The 17,949-nt window shown below is 48.8% G+C and overlaps 1 protein-coding gene across 1 annotated transcript in view; it reads left to right on the forward strand.

The window, feature by feature from the left end:
- The window catches only part of LOC123172124 (histone acetyltransferase GCN5), a 24,392-nt gene extending 7,642 nt beyond the window's left edge, over nucleotides 1-16,750 (forward strand). The window contains exons 8-13 of the mRNA XM_044589148.1: nucleotides 1,814-1,882; nucleotides 2,370-2,424; nucleotides 6,974-7,089; nucleotides 15,826-15,919; nucleotides 16,030-16,171; nucleotides 16,447-16,750. Coding sequence (XP_044445083.1) covers nucleotides 1,814-1,882; nucleotides 2,370-2,424; nucleotides 6,974-7,089; nucleotides 15,826-15,919; nucleotides 16,030-16,171; nucleotides 16,447-16,513 — 543 coding nt within the window. The 3' untranslated portion in view covers nucleotides 16,514-16,750. The remainder of the gene's footprint in view (nucleotides 1-1,813; nucleotides 1,883-2,369; nucleotides 2,425-6,973; nucleotides 7,090-15,825; nucleotides 15,920-16,029; nucleotides 16,172-16,446) is intronic.
- Nucleotides 16,751-17,949: the final 1,199 nt, after the last annotated feature.

A 17,949-nucleotide genomic window follows, 5' to 3' on the forward strand; every position in this document is an offset into this window, starting at 1 on the left:
CAAGCACCACCTCTCCTTCCAGAAGTTCACCATGGCAAAGTTGTTCCTAAACCTCTGAAGGCACTTAAGGTTTGCCTCAGTCGAGGTGCTCGCTAGATCCTAGTACACAGTGCGGACAGTGCAGCATCTGAAGCTTCTTGGGAGGACCTCAAAGAGTTCAAGATGTACCCAGCATTTCAGCTCGAGGACGAGCTGTTGATGGAGGTGGAGGAGGCGGAAGTGATGTGATGTGGAGCCAGCATTACACCCGCCATGCCAAGCCACAGGGGGACACAGTAGGAGAGTCCTACACAGATTCAAGGCCAGTTTGGTTCTTGACCTGCTGCCATCGAGCCTGGCCTGGAGCGTCTGGCTGTTTCTATCTACTTGTTTGGACACCATCCTTGAGGGACCTGAGGTAGCCTGGCCTGAGTAACCAAAAGAAGTACTTAGCCTAGCAGGAGAATCCAGGTAGTGGTTAGCCTGGTCCAGGCGCACCGTATCCCATGCCTGGTGACCATAAATAGCTGTATGGGACGCTGACTACATCAATAGTTATTGGTGGACGGGCTAATGTGCTGTTTTAAGAAGCTAGAAAACTCTCTAGGCCAGGCAAGCAACCAAACGCCTTTCGGCCTGGGCTGCCTGACCAGGCAAAATTTCATCAATATTTCATGACCACACCAGGCAACACTTCTGCCCAGGCACACCACCGTGGATGCAAACCAAACCAGCAGTCAGATTAGCCTTCCTTTAGATTTGTTTAGTTGCCTTTGCCTTATTCCCATGTCAGTTAGCTTTGCGAAAAATCGTGTTAGTTAGGAAAGATGGGAGTCCTATTATGTTAGGAGCCAGCTATCAATAAAGCTTGGCGATCAATGCTGTTGGGGAATATTGAATAATAAACACATAAAAAGGGAGTTTACCTCCGCAGCCCTATCTCTTCCTCCTTGGCGCAACGACGCCGAAGCCCAGACATCCTCGCCCTCTCTCTCCCACCTCCCATAACTACCCTCTCAGGAACTTAACGTGACATGTTCAGGACATTGTAATGACTGGTCAATTCAGCTCACAGCATAATGCTCTAAAATAAGTCTAGGTCAAACACTAGTATATATAAGCCCTTGGTTCAATCATTTTAATATTTAGTCAAAAGACACTAACAATAGGTCTTTTCTGAAGATTTTCAGTAACAAGTAGGAATGGCAAGAGGCAAGAGAGATGTCCTGGGGGGGGGGGGTGTTGAAGGAAGTCCTTGATACACTGCTATCGGTATATTTCTCCCTACTCGCCACACCCCATAACTAGCTTAGGGAGGCCGCCCTTCTCTTCCCCATCATTGCTGTTGTTCGGGTTCCCATAATGCACTCAAAATTTCCTATCCCTGTACCGTAAGGATGGAATTCCACACAAAGCATCAGGAAATGGAACCCATGGCCATAACCCATAAGGCCCATAACAAGTGACATGGCATAGTTATATTACTGATATATGTTAATGCTTCTCTTTTTGTTTTGGACACAGGGAATCAATTGTACTACTAATATTACAGATTTACATCTGAGTGATATTCCAGTAGGCATGTAGATTTTTTGTTAGCTTATATATACACATTACTTAATTGCCAGTCCAACTGATCTAGAAATTGGCAAAACACAAATGTTAATTTTTACTTCCCAGTTCTCACTTGTTTACATCAAATTCAAGTTTTAGTTCGTCCTGCTTCCATCTTCCAACTTCCAGTTTCATGATGAATATTGCCATTTTGTCATGTTATGACTTCTGGTTTCATCCTTCTAGCATCCAATATGACGAATGACTGTCAACTCTGCAGGCAATTGATGAGAAGATCAGAGAGCTTTCTAACTGCCATATTGTTTATTCAGGAATTGATTTTCAAAAGGTTAGCTTTTCCTAAGGCAATGTTTCCGGTGGAAATTGTGCTGTATACAAAATTGTTGGTATGGAAAACTACTAGGGTGCTAGGTAAAAAGGGACTATTCAGCTTAGATTTCCTTGAAAAATATTTCTTATCTCTATTTTTCACTGCTGATAGTGGTAGTTCTGTCCTACGCCCAGGAATGCATATAATTTGGTCTGTTGCATAGATGATTCTGTCTTATACTGGGCATGTTGTTTTCATTTTGGAATAACTACTTTTGTAGTGAGTAAAGCTTGAGTATTAATCAATGACATCTTTTGTGGTAAATATGGGATTTTTTGTTTACTTTGTGTTATTTGTCTCATTACGTTTGTCCTTTTGGGTTCTGTACTAGACATGCAAAAACGAAGAAAAGATAAATAAGTTACATATTCGGATGTCCTTGCACACTTCTGTATCAGGTTGTTCAACATGGTGTTCATCGAGTCCATTTCTTTCTTTCTTTCAGAAAGAAGCTGGTATTCCAAGAAGACTGATGAAACCAGAAGATATCCCTGGGTTGAGTAAGTAATATTCTGTCCAGATCATTTCTCCTTGTCCGCGCCCTATACCTATGTGTTCTGATAGTCCTGTCTATCCTGAACACCATCTGTATTCACGCTTTTCTTAGCCTGCTACAGCTGGACGTCTTAAACCAACTCAAAACTTAACTTGGTGTTAATTGTTAGGAAGTATTAGTATTGGTCTAAGAGTATATATATGTATGTATGTATGTATATTATACATATATATAAGTTGCTTTCATAACATGGTATTAGAGCCTAGGTTTAGGTCCCCTCCGGCACTGCAACTCGCCTCACGATCGATTTTTTCGGTCTTCTTCTTTCGATCATCTCGAACGGGCCGCGCGGCTGCCTCTTTGTCCGGCTCGTTCGGCTCTCACCGCTTGCTCACGTGCGTCAGATCGGCTGCTGCTCCTCAACGTGCTGCCTCAATCCGGCTGCTCTTGGACGCATAGGTCCTCGTCCTGCATTGACTCGGTTGACCTCCGTCGGCCGCTGCTCTTGGACGCGCAACTCCGCCTCCGCCTGCCCGATTCGCCGCCGGCCGGATTCGTCTGCCAGACCCGACAACGAGCATTGACTCAGCTCTCAAGATCGAAGTCCGCATGGCGGCTTTGTTCCAGATCGATCGTTTTTTTTCCGGTCTTCTTCTTTCGATCATCTCCGCCGATGGTCAACGCCTCCACGTCTCTAGAACGGGCCACGCGACTGCCTCTTCGTCTGCCTCGTTCGGCTCTCACTGCCTGCTCACATGCGTCAGATCGGCTGCTGCTCCTTAACGCGCTGCCTTAATCCGGCTGGTCTTGGACGTGCAGGTCCGCGTCATGCATTGACTGGTTGACCTCTGTCGGCCGCTGCTCCTGGACACGCAGCTCCGCCGCCGCCTGCCCGATTCGTTGCTGGCCGCCGCCTGTCTGATTCGTCCACCAGACCCGGCAGTGAGCATTGACTCAATTCTCAAGATCGAAGCCCGCATGGCGGCGCTGTTCCACATCGCCGCTTCCGCCAGCCTGCTCTCCATCGATGTTTCCTCATCCAGATCGAGAGACACCCGGCCGTCTTGTCAGCCTCCCTGCTCTTTGCTCGGGCCAGTGCTCGGCTGCATATGAAGGTTGCTGCTCCAGCCGACGAAGATTGATATGTGGGTAACGTCCGTGGCTGCATTTTGTCCTTCCACCCAAGAGCTGCTGCTTTACGCCAATGCCCATGCATGCCTTCCGCCACGCTCGTGGACAACGGCTGCCTTTTTCCTGCATGCTTGTCCGCTGCTGCTTCTTGCACATGTGCTGTTGTCCTCACATACCAGTTGCTTCCTGCTGCTACGTGGTGCTCCTGTCACCTACCGTTCCATGGTCTACTATAGCGTCTGGCTGCAGTCTTATGTCATCTAAATAAAACAGATACAATGTTCTCGTCAGGTATGCATCTTCCTCAATGCTCGCTAACTCTTGACGGTGTTTCCTATATTGGTCCCATCTTGCACATGCGTCGTCTTTCAGTGTTGTGTGCTCTTCCGCTATCATTGCATCTAGTCTAGTATGTGCTTTCTAGTTTTCTTTGTTTTTCGCTGCGTCCACCAAATCCGTTGATTGATATTTTGTGTTTCTCATGCCATGCGAGTCCACAATACCTTTGTGACTTTGTCCGTCAGCCTTTCTCTCGTCCTGGTCCTTTCTATACAACTTTTGTGGCCTACTTGTCCTTGTTGTTTTCGTGGACTCTTTCTGCATTGTCGATCTATGCCCATTGTCTTAGCCGCCTAGCTTCTTTCGCCGTCGTTTGTCGTGGGCTATGATCTTTCGCGCAATGCTTTATTCTCTTAATGTTCCATCTTCTTATGACAACCCATATTCTCTTGATGCTTCTCTTGTATCTTCTATTGATGCAATGTCTTCCTCTGATGTGCCATCTCTTCTTTATCCCCTTTGGCTTGACTCAACAGGTTTTGAAGACTCTTCATGCTACGACAACACTCTTAAGTATTAGTATTGTTTTAGGAATCCTTATTGGACTATATTTCCTTACCTTGCACCTCAAGTCTTGTGTAATATATATATGCCCCTTGGACCCTTCAATAGAGATAAGTTGCTTTCTTAACATTAATCTCCAAAATTGTGTAGGGTCGCACATACTTTCTTTTCAGTTTTCACTCCAAATCTGTGAACCCCTCAATTTGGTGTTACCCGGAGATGTCTAGGTGTTCCAATGGTACTTCTGGCAGACTGGCAACTAGTTTTGAAATCCCATAAGTACATTAGTAATAGTGCACTACCACCCAATACTGACCAAACAAACTTGGGTACAAGTAACCTGGGAATAGTTTGTAGTCCAAACCAAGCCCAGTCAAGTACACCAACCAAACGAAACCAACCCAAACAATAAGTGCTAGAATCCAGATCAAACCAAACTGCTTGGATTTTCAAGCCAAACCCATCCAGTCCATTCCCCCAATACCGTTTGAGTCCAAAGTTGCAAACTATGGACATGTGCACATGCGCACGTGGATAGCTGTTGATGCATGCATGTGCAGTTTCACCACAGAACTTTGCTGCCCCGTTGGCACTGAAGGAGCGAAGCCATGGAATGTTCTCCTTGTGCGCCACGGCCCGCTGGTCGCAGGCACCACACACAATGACACAAGCTATGGAAGCTCCCCTGACTGCCGTAACCATAGGGCTGCTACCGAAACTTCCCACTCCGCGCTCTCGCATACCTATCATCGCATACAGATTGTTGGTCATACAAGCTCGGTGGCTCATACCATATCTCATCGAGCTTCTGGAGCATCTTGGTCGGGTCTCTACTGCTTCAACTCGGCCCAGTCCACTGCACTGCCCCAATCGCCAGTTCGCCACTGCATTGTATGCATTCCTCCGGCTCCAATGCCCCGACCAGTGCATGAGCGGTCGGCGTCCCTTGCCAACGTGACCAACTGCCACGTCGAGCCTGGCATGGAGGTTCCTTGGTGGCTCCTCCGCCCTTGCCAATGAGACATGCATCCAAAATGCTAGAAAACATGACGTAGCGTGCGCAGATGGTGGGGCTTCCATTGTGGTGCTCCTTCTCTGTCCTCAACCCTAGGCCACGGGACCACAGTGCACGAGCAAGAGACCACCACGGGGCGGGTCAGGCGGCACAACACACGAAGACGTTATGGAGGTGGAGGGAGGGGAAGGCGATGGCCTAAGCTCCAGCCCGCGGCAGCGGCAGCTCGACGACCCCTAACGCTAGCGGTGGTCGTCACCCGTCTTCTGTCGCTCGATTTGGTTTCCATCTATGGGTCATAACTGAAACTACAGTTTCTGTCCGTTAGAACCGTTTTTCTAACGGACTGCTTTTGGATTGGATGAAATGGGCATAGCCCCTAAATTAATTTGGTTTGGTCCGAACTTTATATTTTATTGGGGTGGTTTGGATTGGTCTAGGTAGAGACCGACTGGCCTCAAACGGTTTTGACCCATAGATGGAAACCTAATCGAGCGACTGAAGACAGGCGACAACCACGGCTTGCATTAGGGGTTGCTTGCTGGAGCTTATGCCGTCGCCTTCCCCTCTTTCCGCCTTCATCCTCATCCGCATGTGCCGCGCCGCCTGACCCACCCCCGCCGTGGTCTCTTGCTCGTGCACTGTGGTCTCTTGCTCATAGGCCGAGGATGGGACAAGAGGAGGAGCAACGCAATGGAGGCCCCCGTGGTCCGTGCATGCTGCGTCTTGGTTTTGGGCTCTAGGGTTGTGTGACTCATTGGTGAGGGCGAAGGAGTTGCCAAACAACCTCCATGCAAGGCTCGGCGTGGTGCTTGGTCACGTAGGCGATCCACCTCTCGTGCTTTGGCCAGGGCATCGGAGCTGGATGCAATGGCAACGGGGGCGGTGTGGTGGACTAGCGGTGGACTAGGCCCAGCTGAAGAAGCAGGGCCTGGCCGAGCTCCTCCAGAAGCTTGATGAGATATGGTACGAGCCGCCGAGCTCGTATAACCAGAAGTCTGGATGTGAGGCAGCCGAGTCGAAGGTTTTGGCAGCCGCCCTATGGGTATGGCAGTCAGGGGAGCTGCCACCACAGCCCGTGTTAGTGTGCATTGTGCGTGCCATGGCCAGCGGGCGTGGCGCACGAGATGGGTTTGGCTTCACTCCTATAGTGCCAGCAGGGCAGCAAAGTTCAGGGATGGAAATGCGTATGCATGCACCAACAACTATCCACGTGCACATGTCCATAGTTTATAACTTTGGACTCCGACCGTATTGGGAGAATGTACTGGATGGGTTTGGCTTGAAAACCCAAACAGTTCGGTTTCATTTGGATTGTAGCAACTTATTGTTTGGGTTGGTCTGGTTGGTGTACTTGTACATGTATGAGTTGGACTGGGTTTGGTTTGGATTACAAACTATTAGCAGGTTTATGTAAACAGAACTCGTAGTAAAGAGCTAAGAGGAGACTAGAATATATTTGGTTTTTTCTTTCTTGTTGTTCTAACTTTGGCTGTCTGCTTTGCTTTCTTTCTTGTAGTTCTAGTATTGATGCAAATCTGACAGAACTGTTAATGTTATGCAGGGGAAGCTGGGTGGACTCCTGACCAGTGGGGGCATTCCAAATCACGTTCAACATTTTCCTCGGATTACAACACTTACAGACAGCAGCTTACTAGCCTTATGCGGATGTTGTTGAAGGCAAGTCTTCTATCATTAATCTGTTTATATGACGTGTGTTGCATTTGCTAGGTTAGTTGATTGCATTGGATAACTTGCACTTTCTATTGCCAACCATAAGATATGCGTCCTTCTATTCCAAAGACTACCTTGTTAGCAGTAATCCTTGTGTTATATTTACTTAGCTAGGGAGTAGTAGTAGGTCGGCTGGAGCTCCTTAGTAAGAAGAGGTAGTGTATGCATCTAGACAGCAGTAGTCAATTTTGTTTTGCATGCACCAGCAGCTGCTAGAGCTGCATGGTCGGTTTAGCATGGAAATCGACTTCCCCATGTACTATATATAGAGCTGAGGGCAGCAATACAAGAAACAGCTTCAAGAAATCAAAACTATCCTGTGTTCAGCTCCAGCTCCCCTTTGCTCCTCTACTTTTAAGTCTATTTCTAACATTTGACATCAGAGTGAAGTTTTGAGCCAAGACCATGTCAGCTTCGGTGGATGGAGGCACCGGTCGCAGCCCACAGCGGAGCGTCTGTCGCCGTCTTTCGCTTTCTTCCACGCAAGCAAGGCACGGGCGGCGCCATGACGGTCCAGAGGTGATCGTCCAACGCATGGTGAAGGAAGTCGGTGATGTGCCATTCACGCAGCTGACTCGGAGCAACTATGGAGCAACCTCATGAGGATTGGAGCCTCCTCATGAGGGTGAAGATGGAGGCCCGTAATTTATGAGATATTGTCGAATTTGGCAACACAAATCACTAGGAAGATCCCATGCTGTCGGAGATGATCCGCACCAAGGAAGCTTGGGAGGCGATCCATGCGATTCGCGTCGGCACTGATTGTGTCCGCAAGTCCACGGTGCAGAAGCTGCACCGGGAATAGGAGCTGCTCACTTTCTCTTGACGACTTTGTGCTCCGCCTTTTTGGACCATGAGAGCCGTGAGAAGATGCTTCGCGTTGTTCCTCGGAAGTATTGGCAGATTGCACTCTCGATCTAGACTCTGCTCGATACAATGGATCTCTCAATTGAAGCGGTGACGAGCTGGCTCAAAGCCGTTGATGATCGCTACGAGCCGCCCGAGTTGGAGCAACCTCTCTTGTCTGGCTGCAAGCTCTAATTCTTCGAGGAGTAGTGGCTCTCCCGGATGATGCAAAGGCGGGTCGGAGGTTAGCTCTAGGCCTCCCAAGCCGAACAACAGGCGGCGATGCCCTTGTGGTGCCCGAAAGAAGATGAGCAGCACACCCCTTGCCAAGGAAGGAGCCAAGGATGATGACCGTGACAGATGCCGTAGTTGTGGCCTCCTTGAACACAAGCATTCAACCTTTTCCACTGCAGCTTGTTCCTTCTCTTCATATGGATCTATGAACAGCAAAAGAAAATGAGTAAATGGCTTGCTGGAAGTACCATTGAAAAGAACTAAGAGTTTACTTTACTCACAAATTCAAATTCACTCCAATTTCTCTCACACCCGGATGATGATGCACAAAGGCTGACAATGCGCTTTGCAAATCTTTGTATGTCAGTGGCCCGACCACCATATGCACACCACCAATCAACTAAAGTGATAAAAGGGGACAGTAAAAAACATATGAACTTATGAAGAGTAAACATGCTGAAATTAACATGTTGCAATTAACAATACTTACGAGGGCCCTTTTCCTCAATATTTTCAATTGCCAACGCATTAGAAAAGACTCTACGATGGGCCTCGTAGAGCACAGCTTGTTGATCAATATTGCTTCAAGTATTTTTTTTGATAAGATTGCTTCGAATATTGGCATCAAGTACTGTTTCTGCAAGCACATCATTAAAGCAGCTCCTTAGCTCTCCAACTAAGGCATCGTCATTCCTCTTTACAATAGGGAAAAACTTTCCTGGTTCAAAAAAAGAGCAGCCCTATACAATGGTCGGGCCATTTGAGTCTCCCAACGCTTCTCAACAATGCACAAGATCTTCTTGAGCAAAGGTTGCTTGTTTTGTTCGGGGAAACTTTGATTGATCCTCTCCTTTGCATAAATCATAAGTGCTGTAATCTCCGGCATGGCAGGCTTCTCATCACCACCCACTACCCTAAACGCTCGAAGAAGTGGTGTTGAAGCTCTAAGGCAGCCCTCAATTGAATGCCGTCGCTCAGCTGAAAGCACAATGTCTTGCACATTCAAGCTAGCTTGTGTTTTTGCCATGTTGCTTCCAACCCATGCTGCACATGTAAAACATACTCGTCAAAGCTGCCTTGTGTAAGGAAGGCTGTGGCGAAATGAGTGGCTGCTGGTCTCACAAGATCTATCCCATTCGTCGCCTTCCCCATTGGACTAAGAATTCTCCCATGACTATAGATGGAAGTTGTGGCACCTCTAGCCTGTGCAATAGGTTTCTTGAATGTCTTCAACTTCCCTATGTCTTCAAGCATTAGATCCAAGCAATGGCATGCACAAGGACTCCAATATAGTGCATAGATCCTCAACTCTAAAAGGTGGCCAGCTGCCTTGTAGTTAGCACCATTGTTGGTGACAACTTGCACGGCATTATCTTTCCCAACTTCCTCAATTCTCTTGTCTAGCAAATCAGCGATCATTTGAGCATCATGTGATTCACTTGAGGCATCAATCGACTCCCAAGAAGAAAGTGCCCTCCATACTGTTAACAAGGAAGTTAATCAAAGGGCGCCCCCTTCTATCTGGCCAGCCATCTGACATGAGTGCGCATCCATATTGTTTCCATGCTGCCTCGTGCTGCTTCCTTAAAGTAGTACTCTTTTCCTTGACACAATCATTAAACAATGGCTCTCTCAGCTCATAGCCACTAGGAGGTTTGTAACCTGAACCGTATTGACAAGAGGCTTCAATTGCAACCTCAAACTGTCTACTGCTTGCAGCATTGAATGGAATGCCACACCCATAGAAGAACAATGCCCACTGCATATTCACATAGTGCCTCTCTTCTTTAGTCTTTGTGCAGGACTCCATGGTGCTTTGAGAACACCCTGAGCGTCTTTCATCTACAAGATCCTCAGGTGTTCTTCAAATCATGGCAACAATTGGTTTTGAACTATTGGTGGAAGCAGCGGTGGACTTCTTGCCTCTTCCTTGCATGTTGGCAACAAATGCTCTCTTGTTCTTGGCTGCTGTCCCTGAGCTTGGCCTGGTATTGGGGACATTGTTCCATCTGCATTCACCTCCACAACCTCCTTATTATTGTCATCTACATCTACCCCCTTGATCCTCCTGTTCTGCTCCAAATATTCTGCCATCTCTCTCCCATCTAGTGTGGTAGCCTTAGGACAACCGATCACATCTCCACTTAAGCCAGCAAGATGCTCCTTGTGCCTCTTGATCCCTCCAGTGGTTATCTTGCCACAAAGATTGCACACGACACTTTCCCGATGGGGAGGATCATGCCAATATCCATATTTCCACCCCGGATCATTTGACCGTAGTGGCTTCCTTGCTTGATCTTTCATTGAATCGTAGCTGGGCTCATCCCCATCAGCCCCTCCATTTGCAGCCATGTTGCTACACTTCTACTGCCTGCAGCAAACAACCAAATACAAAAGAATATTAAGTAACCAACCAAAACAATCAAACAGCCTACAGCCATGGCAGCGGTTTTTGGCTGCCGTGGCAACATGGCATCAACAAACAAGCAATGATTGTTTGCTGCCGGCATCAGCAAACAAGCAATGATTGTTTGCTCACTAATCAGCATGCATTGATAGGTGTCCCATGAAAGCAGCACATCATTAGCCAATAAACTAATCACTAACCATGCATCATTATTCTAATCACCATCCCACCATATATATACCCATCCCACCATGCATCATTATTCTAATCAATCGGAGAGCTGATCATGCATTATTCTAATCAATCTAACCATCCACTAAGTCACAAGCATCCTACTCATCTAATACAAGAGAGGCAGTGAGCACTGAGCACTGAGCACTGAGCAAAGTTGCATAACAAAGCAGGCAACACAACTAGAAGTGCATGAGAGGAGAAAGGGGAGGAGGGGAAGAGGGGGGATCGATACCTTGCTGTTTGTTGGAGAGGAACAAGCTGCTGCCTGCTGGAGATGGGGGGATGAGCTGCCAGAGGAGCTGCTGCCTTCTGGAGATGGGGGATATGGCGATCTGCTCTCGCCCACCGCCGCGAAAAGTCCAGAGAGGAAAGAGCCCTCTCGATCTGTTTGTTTAGATTCATGCGCAAGGGATCTTTCCTGCCTGTGTGTTCTTGCGCGAGGCAGGTTTTCCCGCTTGAACCCTGCGGTCCTAGCCTAAAGCGAGCAAGGACGCCTAAACGGATGATCTGGACGAAACACCTAAATCGGACGCTTTACTGACCTCTGTCTATGGTGAGGTTGACGCCTCGTCTCCTGGGAGCGCTGGGAGCGCTCTGACGCTTAAGCGATGCTTTAAAACCAGTGAGCTAGGCATGCGCAAGGTCCTGACGGGCGTCTACTACATTCCCGGGCTCCGCAACATCGTGAGCCTGCGGTAGCTAGATGAAAATGGCGTTGCCATCCACATCACGTGAGGAATCCTTCGTATCTGGGACAAGCAAGAGCGTCTTCTTGCCTCGGTGCCACGTGAACGCAACTGGCTATATGTGGTGCACTTCAACATCACTCACCCTAGGCCTTGCCGCACGTCACGACGTCGTGGCCTGGCGATGGCACGATAGGTTTGGCCACATCTCCTTCCACGCGCTGAGACGCATGTCTCGCAACAAGATGGTGTGTGGGCTGCCGGAGCTCGAGCATATGGGCCAGCTCTGCAATGCCTGCATCACCACTGATGTAGGACCAAGTCCTAGGTTTGCCTGATCTTCACGAATTGGAGGTGGATTTGAGGAAGAACATGAAGAACACAAGGGGAAATTGAGAAGTACAAGAGAAAAACACTGTTGAAGAAGATCCACACAAAAGTACTCAAATCACAAGGCAAACTGATGGATCTCAAGCATTCAACAACAAGAAAGGAAAGTAAAGATAACTAGGTAGTTCTTCACAGATCTCTAAGAAGTGAGGTCTTGAGAGATAGATCTTCCCCACATCTCTAGGTGAGATGGAGGTCTTGGTAATCCCTTGGGATTCTTCTCCCAATGGAGGCCTTGGTCTCCAGCGGAGAAGGGTAGATGAACAAAGCTCTCTCAAGTAGTTCTAATATGCTTTGCTAACCCTAAAATGAAGGAGGGGAGGAGGTATATATAGGTCCAAGGCATGAAGGGGTAAGTGAGGGGCAAAGAGGGAAAGATACACGGGCTTTTCCCAAATTCTGCATGTAGGCAGGCTGGACGTCGAGGTTCATGGTCAGACGTTCGGGCTTCGGCTGGACCGTCCGGGTAGCTGGCCGGACGTTCGGAGGCTGATGCTCGAATGGGTCTAGGCGACTTCCTCGGCGTAGGCTCCAGGGGTTGGACCTCCGGGTAGCAAGGTGGAGGCCTGGCATAACCGAAAACGCGACTTATGTTGCGTTCTCCTCAAGCCGGACGTCCGAACAGTCTGAGTCGCTGTCCGGACGTACGTCTACTGTAGCATCGGCAACACTACTTCCTCTACTTTCTTTCGTCTCCGCTTCCAAGCTTCCCTCGCAGATGGTGTAGGTGTACTCTTGTGCTTGTAGTCGTCCTCGTCATGTGTGAAGCTCTGCTCAAACCTATACATGCACGAAGGAGGGTCAAGTAGTATACCATCCTCAAAGGGAACAAGTAAACACACAAAAAGGATAAGTTTCATCTTAGTATATGGAATGCACGTGTCCCTTGGCGATGGAGCCAAAGCCATGGTAACCAGGAAGCTTCGGCGCACTCCCTTTCCCAAGAAGGCGAACTTCAGGGCTGAAGGAGGCCTCGTACTCGTCCATCGAAACATGTGCGGGCCTATCAGCCCTGCAACCGATGGCGGTCGTCGCTATTTCCTGCTGCTGGTTGATGACTGCACCGTTGCTTCAATTCAGCGAGTCCAAGCGGTGGCTGAAGCAGAGTGTGGACGGCCATTCCATGTCTTCCGCACCTATCAGCCCTGCAACCGATGGCAGTCGTCGCTATTTCCTGCTGCTGGTTGATGACTGCACCGTTGCTTCAATTCAGCGAGTCCAAGCGGTGGCTGAAGCAGAGTGTGGACGGCCATTCCATGTCTTCCGCCAACAGTGGCGGCGAATTCACCTCGTTGGAGTTTGCACGCCATTGTGAGGAGCAAAGTGTGCAACGTCAGTTCACGTTGCCCTTTTCCCCACAGCAGAATGTGGAGTGCGGAATCAGACTGTCGTTGCCACTGCTCATGCCGTGTTGAAACAGAGAAAGTTGCCAGCAAAATTTTGGGGGGAGGCGGTCACAACTTCAGTTTTCTGCTGAATCGAGCCCCGACCAAAAGTATGGCTGGCATGACGGCCACGGGAGGAAGCCTGCTGTCCAGCACCTGCACACCTTTGGGTGTGTGGTGTACGTCAAGGACGTACGCCCTCAGCTTCGCAAGCCCGTTGATCGCTGCTCCGCCATGGTCTCTTCATCGGCTACGACAAGCGCGTCAAGGGCTGCTGCACATACGAACAAGCGTGTCTATATCACTTGTGATGTCATCTTCGATGAAGAGGCCAGCTTTTATTGGACGGCCGTGCAGTGACTTCATCATCATGAAGATCCAGCAAGCTGCTTCTTCCACACCAAGTGCAGCTGCAGGGGGAGCACCTTCCCCTGTTCCTGCACCATCTCCTGCTGCACAGCCATCTCCAGCATCGCTGCCAACAACATCAAGCCAATCTCCACAGGCAACACAGCTTGAGTTCGTGTCACCGCCACGCGATGACAACGAGCGGTTGGACACAAGTCATGATGACTCACTGCTGCGCTATCAGGGCATTGACAAGGTGATCGGCAGCACCCTTGTTGTATAGGCGAGCTCGTCGAGGACACACTCTAGCTTGTGTGTGAAGGAGAGCCGAGCTCCTTTGACGAGGCTGAGCGCGACGCAGCATGGCGTGCAGCCATGAAGGAAGAAATGAACGCCATGCAGCGGAATGGCACCTGGGAGCTTTTGGATCTACCACGCGGCCATCACCCAATTGGCCTGCGTTGGGTCTTCAAGTTGAAGAAGATCTAGGCCGGCGCCGTCATCAAACGCAAGGCACGGCTCGTCGCGTTAGGTGCGGCAGCTTGGGGTCGACTTCGATGAAGTCTTCGCCCCCGTCGCACGCCTTGAGTCCGTTCGCCTTCTCCTCACACTCGCTACCCATGAGGGGTGGCCCATCCACCACATGGACGTAAAATCTGCATTTCTGAATGGAGTGCTGGAGGAGGAGGTCTATGTGTCACAGCCGCCTGGGCTCATCATCACAGGGCAGGATACCAAGGGTGCTTTGTCTGAAGAAGGTGCTATATATGGACTGTGCCAAGCCCCGTGCACATGGAATTCGCGCCTTGAAGCCATGCTGAAGAGCTTTGGCTTTGAGCAGAGCACCCATGAGCACACTGTCTATGGACGCGGGCTTGACATGGCGCACCTGCTCATTGACATCTACGTCAACGATCTGGTGATCACTGGATCAGACCATGATGGGATTTCCCGATTCAAGGAAAAATGAAGAAGGAATTCCTCATGAGTGATCTTGGGCTCCTCTCTTCTGCCTAGGATTGCGGTACACCAAGGCAGAGATGGAATCACCTTGATCAGGGAAACTACGCCGCACACATCTCCGACATTGCTGGGCTGAGGAACTGCAATCCCACGCACACACCCATGGAGGAGCGACTCAAATTTAGTCGTGAGAGCACAGCACATGAGATTGATTCCTCAACATACCGGCGTATCATTGGAAGCCTGTGGTACCTCGTCCACATGAGGCCTGATCTTGCCTTCTTGGTAGGTTATGTGAGCACATTCATTGAGCGCCACACAGTGGAGTACATGGACGCCGTGAAGCGGTGCTGCGCTACACAATCGACTATGGTCTCTCCTACCCACGTGGTTCACAGGAGGCAAAACTGGTTGGCTATTCAGATAGTGACCACACCGGCGACGTCGACACGAGGAAGAGCGCCGACAGGCTGATAAGCTGGCAATCAGGCAGGCAGCGAGTTGTGGCTGCATCTTGCTGTGAAGCAGAGTTTGTCGCTGCAGCAACGGTGGCAACCCAAGCCATTTGGTTAGCACGGTTGCTCGGTGATCTGAAGGGGGAGAAAGCGGACACCTTCAAGCTGAAGATGGACATGTGCGCACTGGCACTCAGCAAGAACCCAGTTTTCCATGAGCAGAGCAAGCATATCGACGTCCGGTATCGTTTTATCCGCGATTGCGTGGAGAATGGGGGCATCTCTGCTGATTTTGTTGGCACCAAGGACCAGCTCGCAGACATCCTAATGAAGGGATTAGGGTGAGTCTGTTTCCATGAGCTCACCATAAGGATTGAATGGTCAAGGTCAGTGCCAAGTAGACACAAGGATCAGAGGGAGATATACTCATTTTCAACTACTCTGGGTTTGCTCGCCATTGCTTTTCTTTTTTCTGGGTTCTGCATGTGACATTTGTTTGTGCTTGGTTTCGTGAGTGATTTTTTAGGAAGTGATAAGTTAGCTTGTTAATTTTCGTTTGAGATTTTTTAGCTAGATAAAAGGAAACAGGGAGGTGTGTGTGGATGAACCACCGCCAACTCCCATTTAATAGCAAAGAGATGGCAGATCTGGAAAGAGCCAGTGCATACTGGTGTAAAGTTAAAGAGATATATCAAATAGCCTGTCATTTTTAACAAGGATTGCTACTCTTGCAGAGTTTGGTCGATCATGCCGATGCTTGGCCATTCAAAGAGCCGGTGGATTCACGTGATGTTCCAGATTATTATGATATTATCAAAGACCCTATTGGTGAGCTTAAATGATTTATTGGCTCTATTTTCTTGTGTCATCCACCATCTGAAAGATCTGTATCGTGCTAGTTTAAGTTGATCAGCTGCTGAGCACAAGCTTGCCTGCAGATTTGAAGACAATGTCCAGAAGAGTCGAGTCGGAGCAGTATTATGTGACCTTAGAGATGTTTGTAGCCGACTTAAAGAGAATGTTCATTAATGCGAGAACCTACAACTCTCCTGATACGATCTATTTCAAATGCTCCACACGGTGAGTAACTAATATAGTTGTCGCTGCATATCCAGTGATCACCCTGCCTGTCAGGGGTATTTATGTTATCTCTGAATATTCCTTCTGGCGGAGTTTGAAACCACACACTAATGGTGGTTTACATAGTTGTTTCTGCTTTATTCGTTTTCTGTGCATTTTCAAGTTAGTATACTCAGTAATGTCCTCAGCCAGCTGGGTTTGAGAACATCGTCAGTTTTTAGATCTCAGCACCCAGCTTCTTGTGTTAATTGCTTTTGCTCATTTTGATCATGCAGGCTCGAGGCCTACTTCACAAATAGAATCCAATCTCACATTGCCCAGGCTGCGTCAACCAAGAACTAGACTGATGTTGGGCGCATTGGTAGTCACTTGTTATGCCGTCCAGCAATTTTTTACTATTGATGCAGCATCATCTCACGATTTTACTTGGTCAACGTTCAAAATTATCACTCTTTAGGCTCATGGAATACTAGTTGTCCGAGAGAAGCTAATGTTGTTGCACATGAATTAGCCAAAATAGCTGGATCCTCGTTTTGTGAGGAGTGGACTGAAGATGCTCCTAATGAGCTACTTCCTCTATTGATCAAAGGTGTAAACCTGGTTACTACTCCCTCCGTCCCATAATGTAAGACGTTTCTTGACATCAGTGTACGTCTTACATTATGGGACAGAGGGCATACTTAATAAAGAGGAAGTAAAGTTATCAAAAAAAGAAAAAAGAAAAAAGTCTTCCACTTCACCAAAATAATTCTGTTTGAAGTCATCTGCCTATGTTGAGGAAGCTCCCGATATCTCTGCTCAGATTCAGACAGTTTTTGAATCAGACCAAACCTGAACCAAGGTGAAGGTGAGACGATGATATAACAATCCAAAAATGGGAAGCAGATTAGCGGGAATCAAATTAGTCTGGCTTACATTTTTTTTAAAGGGTAGTCTGGCCTACATATTGATTTCGTGTGTGTCCTGAGAACATGTCGATTTTGATCAAGCCTCTTTCTCTTGGTGCTCGTACTGAAATGACCAATTTCTCAAAGGTATAAGCAAAACTGTTGTTGGTTTTAGTTTTATTTAAAACAAGGCATCATTCTTGTTGGGTATGGAGCCAAAACAAGCAATGGGTGTGGAAATTGGTAACTGAAGATCTCCAACAAGCATTATGGTGTTGCCCCCCGCCCCCCAAAAAAAACATAATGTTGCGGAGCACCCGGGTCATCGCCATGACTTTGGCTCCACAGCCAAGTGACACATGGATTACACGTGCTAATATGAATCCTATCATTTATCCTATTATTACATGATGATATACTACTTGAGGGCATTATTTCTACATTGGCCCAGCGGAGGGAAATATGACCATTGGTGAGGCGAGCTCCTGCGATGCGTCCGCGCTGCTGGTCTCTGCCGCCCTGGCCGTGGCCGCCGCTGGAAGGGCGAATCCGGCGGTCGGCCCGCAGGGTGGGGTGGCTGCCGCGCCGGGGTTGCGGCCAGGCGGGGGCGTGGCGCTCGGGGAGGAATCTGATGGCGAGGGGAGCGACGATGGAGGATTGCGCTCGGCTGCGCGGTGCCGCCATGGGCGATGTCATCTCCTTGGTGGGAGTGTGGGATCTCCGGTGGCCAGGGGGGTCATCTCCGGGCCAGAGGAAGGTGGAGGCGGGGTCCCCGGGCCGGGAGATGAGCCAGTGGGATCCGTGCTGCAGGCGGCGGATGTAGCGAGAGAAGTCTGGAGGGGCGTGAGGCCGTATCAGAGGGGTGGATACAGATCCGGTGGCGCAAGTTTT

The sequence above is a fragment of the Triticum aestivum genome, unplaced genomic scaffold, assembly GCF_018294505.1.
Source record: "Triticum aestivum cultivar Chinese Spring unplaced genomic scaffold, IWGSC CS RefSeq v2.1 scaffold83862, whole genome shotgun sequence".
In the NCBI taxonomy this organism is placed as follows: domain Eukaryota; kingdom Viridiplantae; phylum Streptophyta; class Magnoliopsida; order Poales; family Poaceae; genus Triticum; species Triticum aestivum.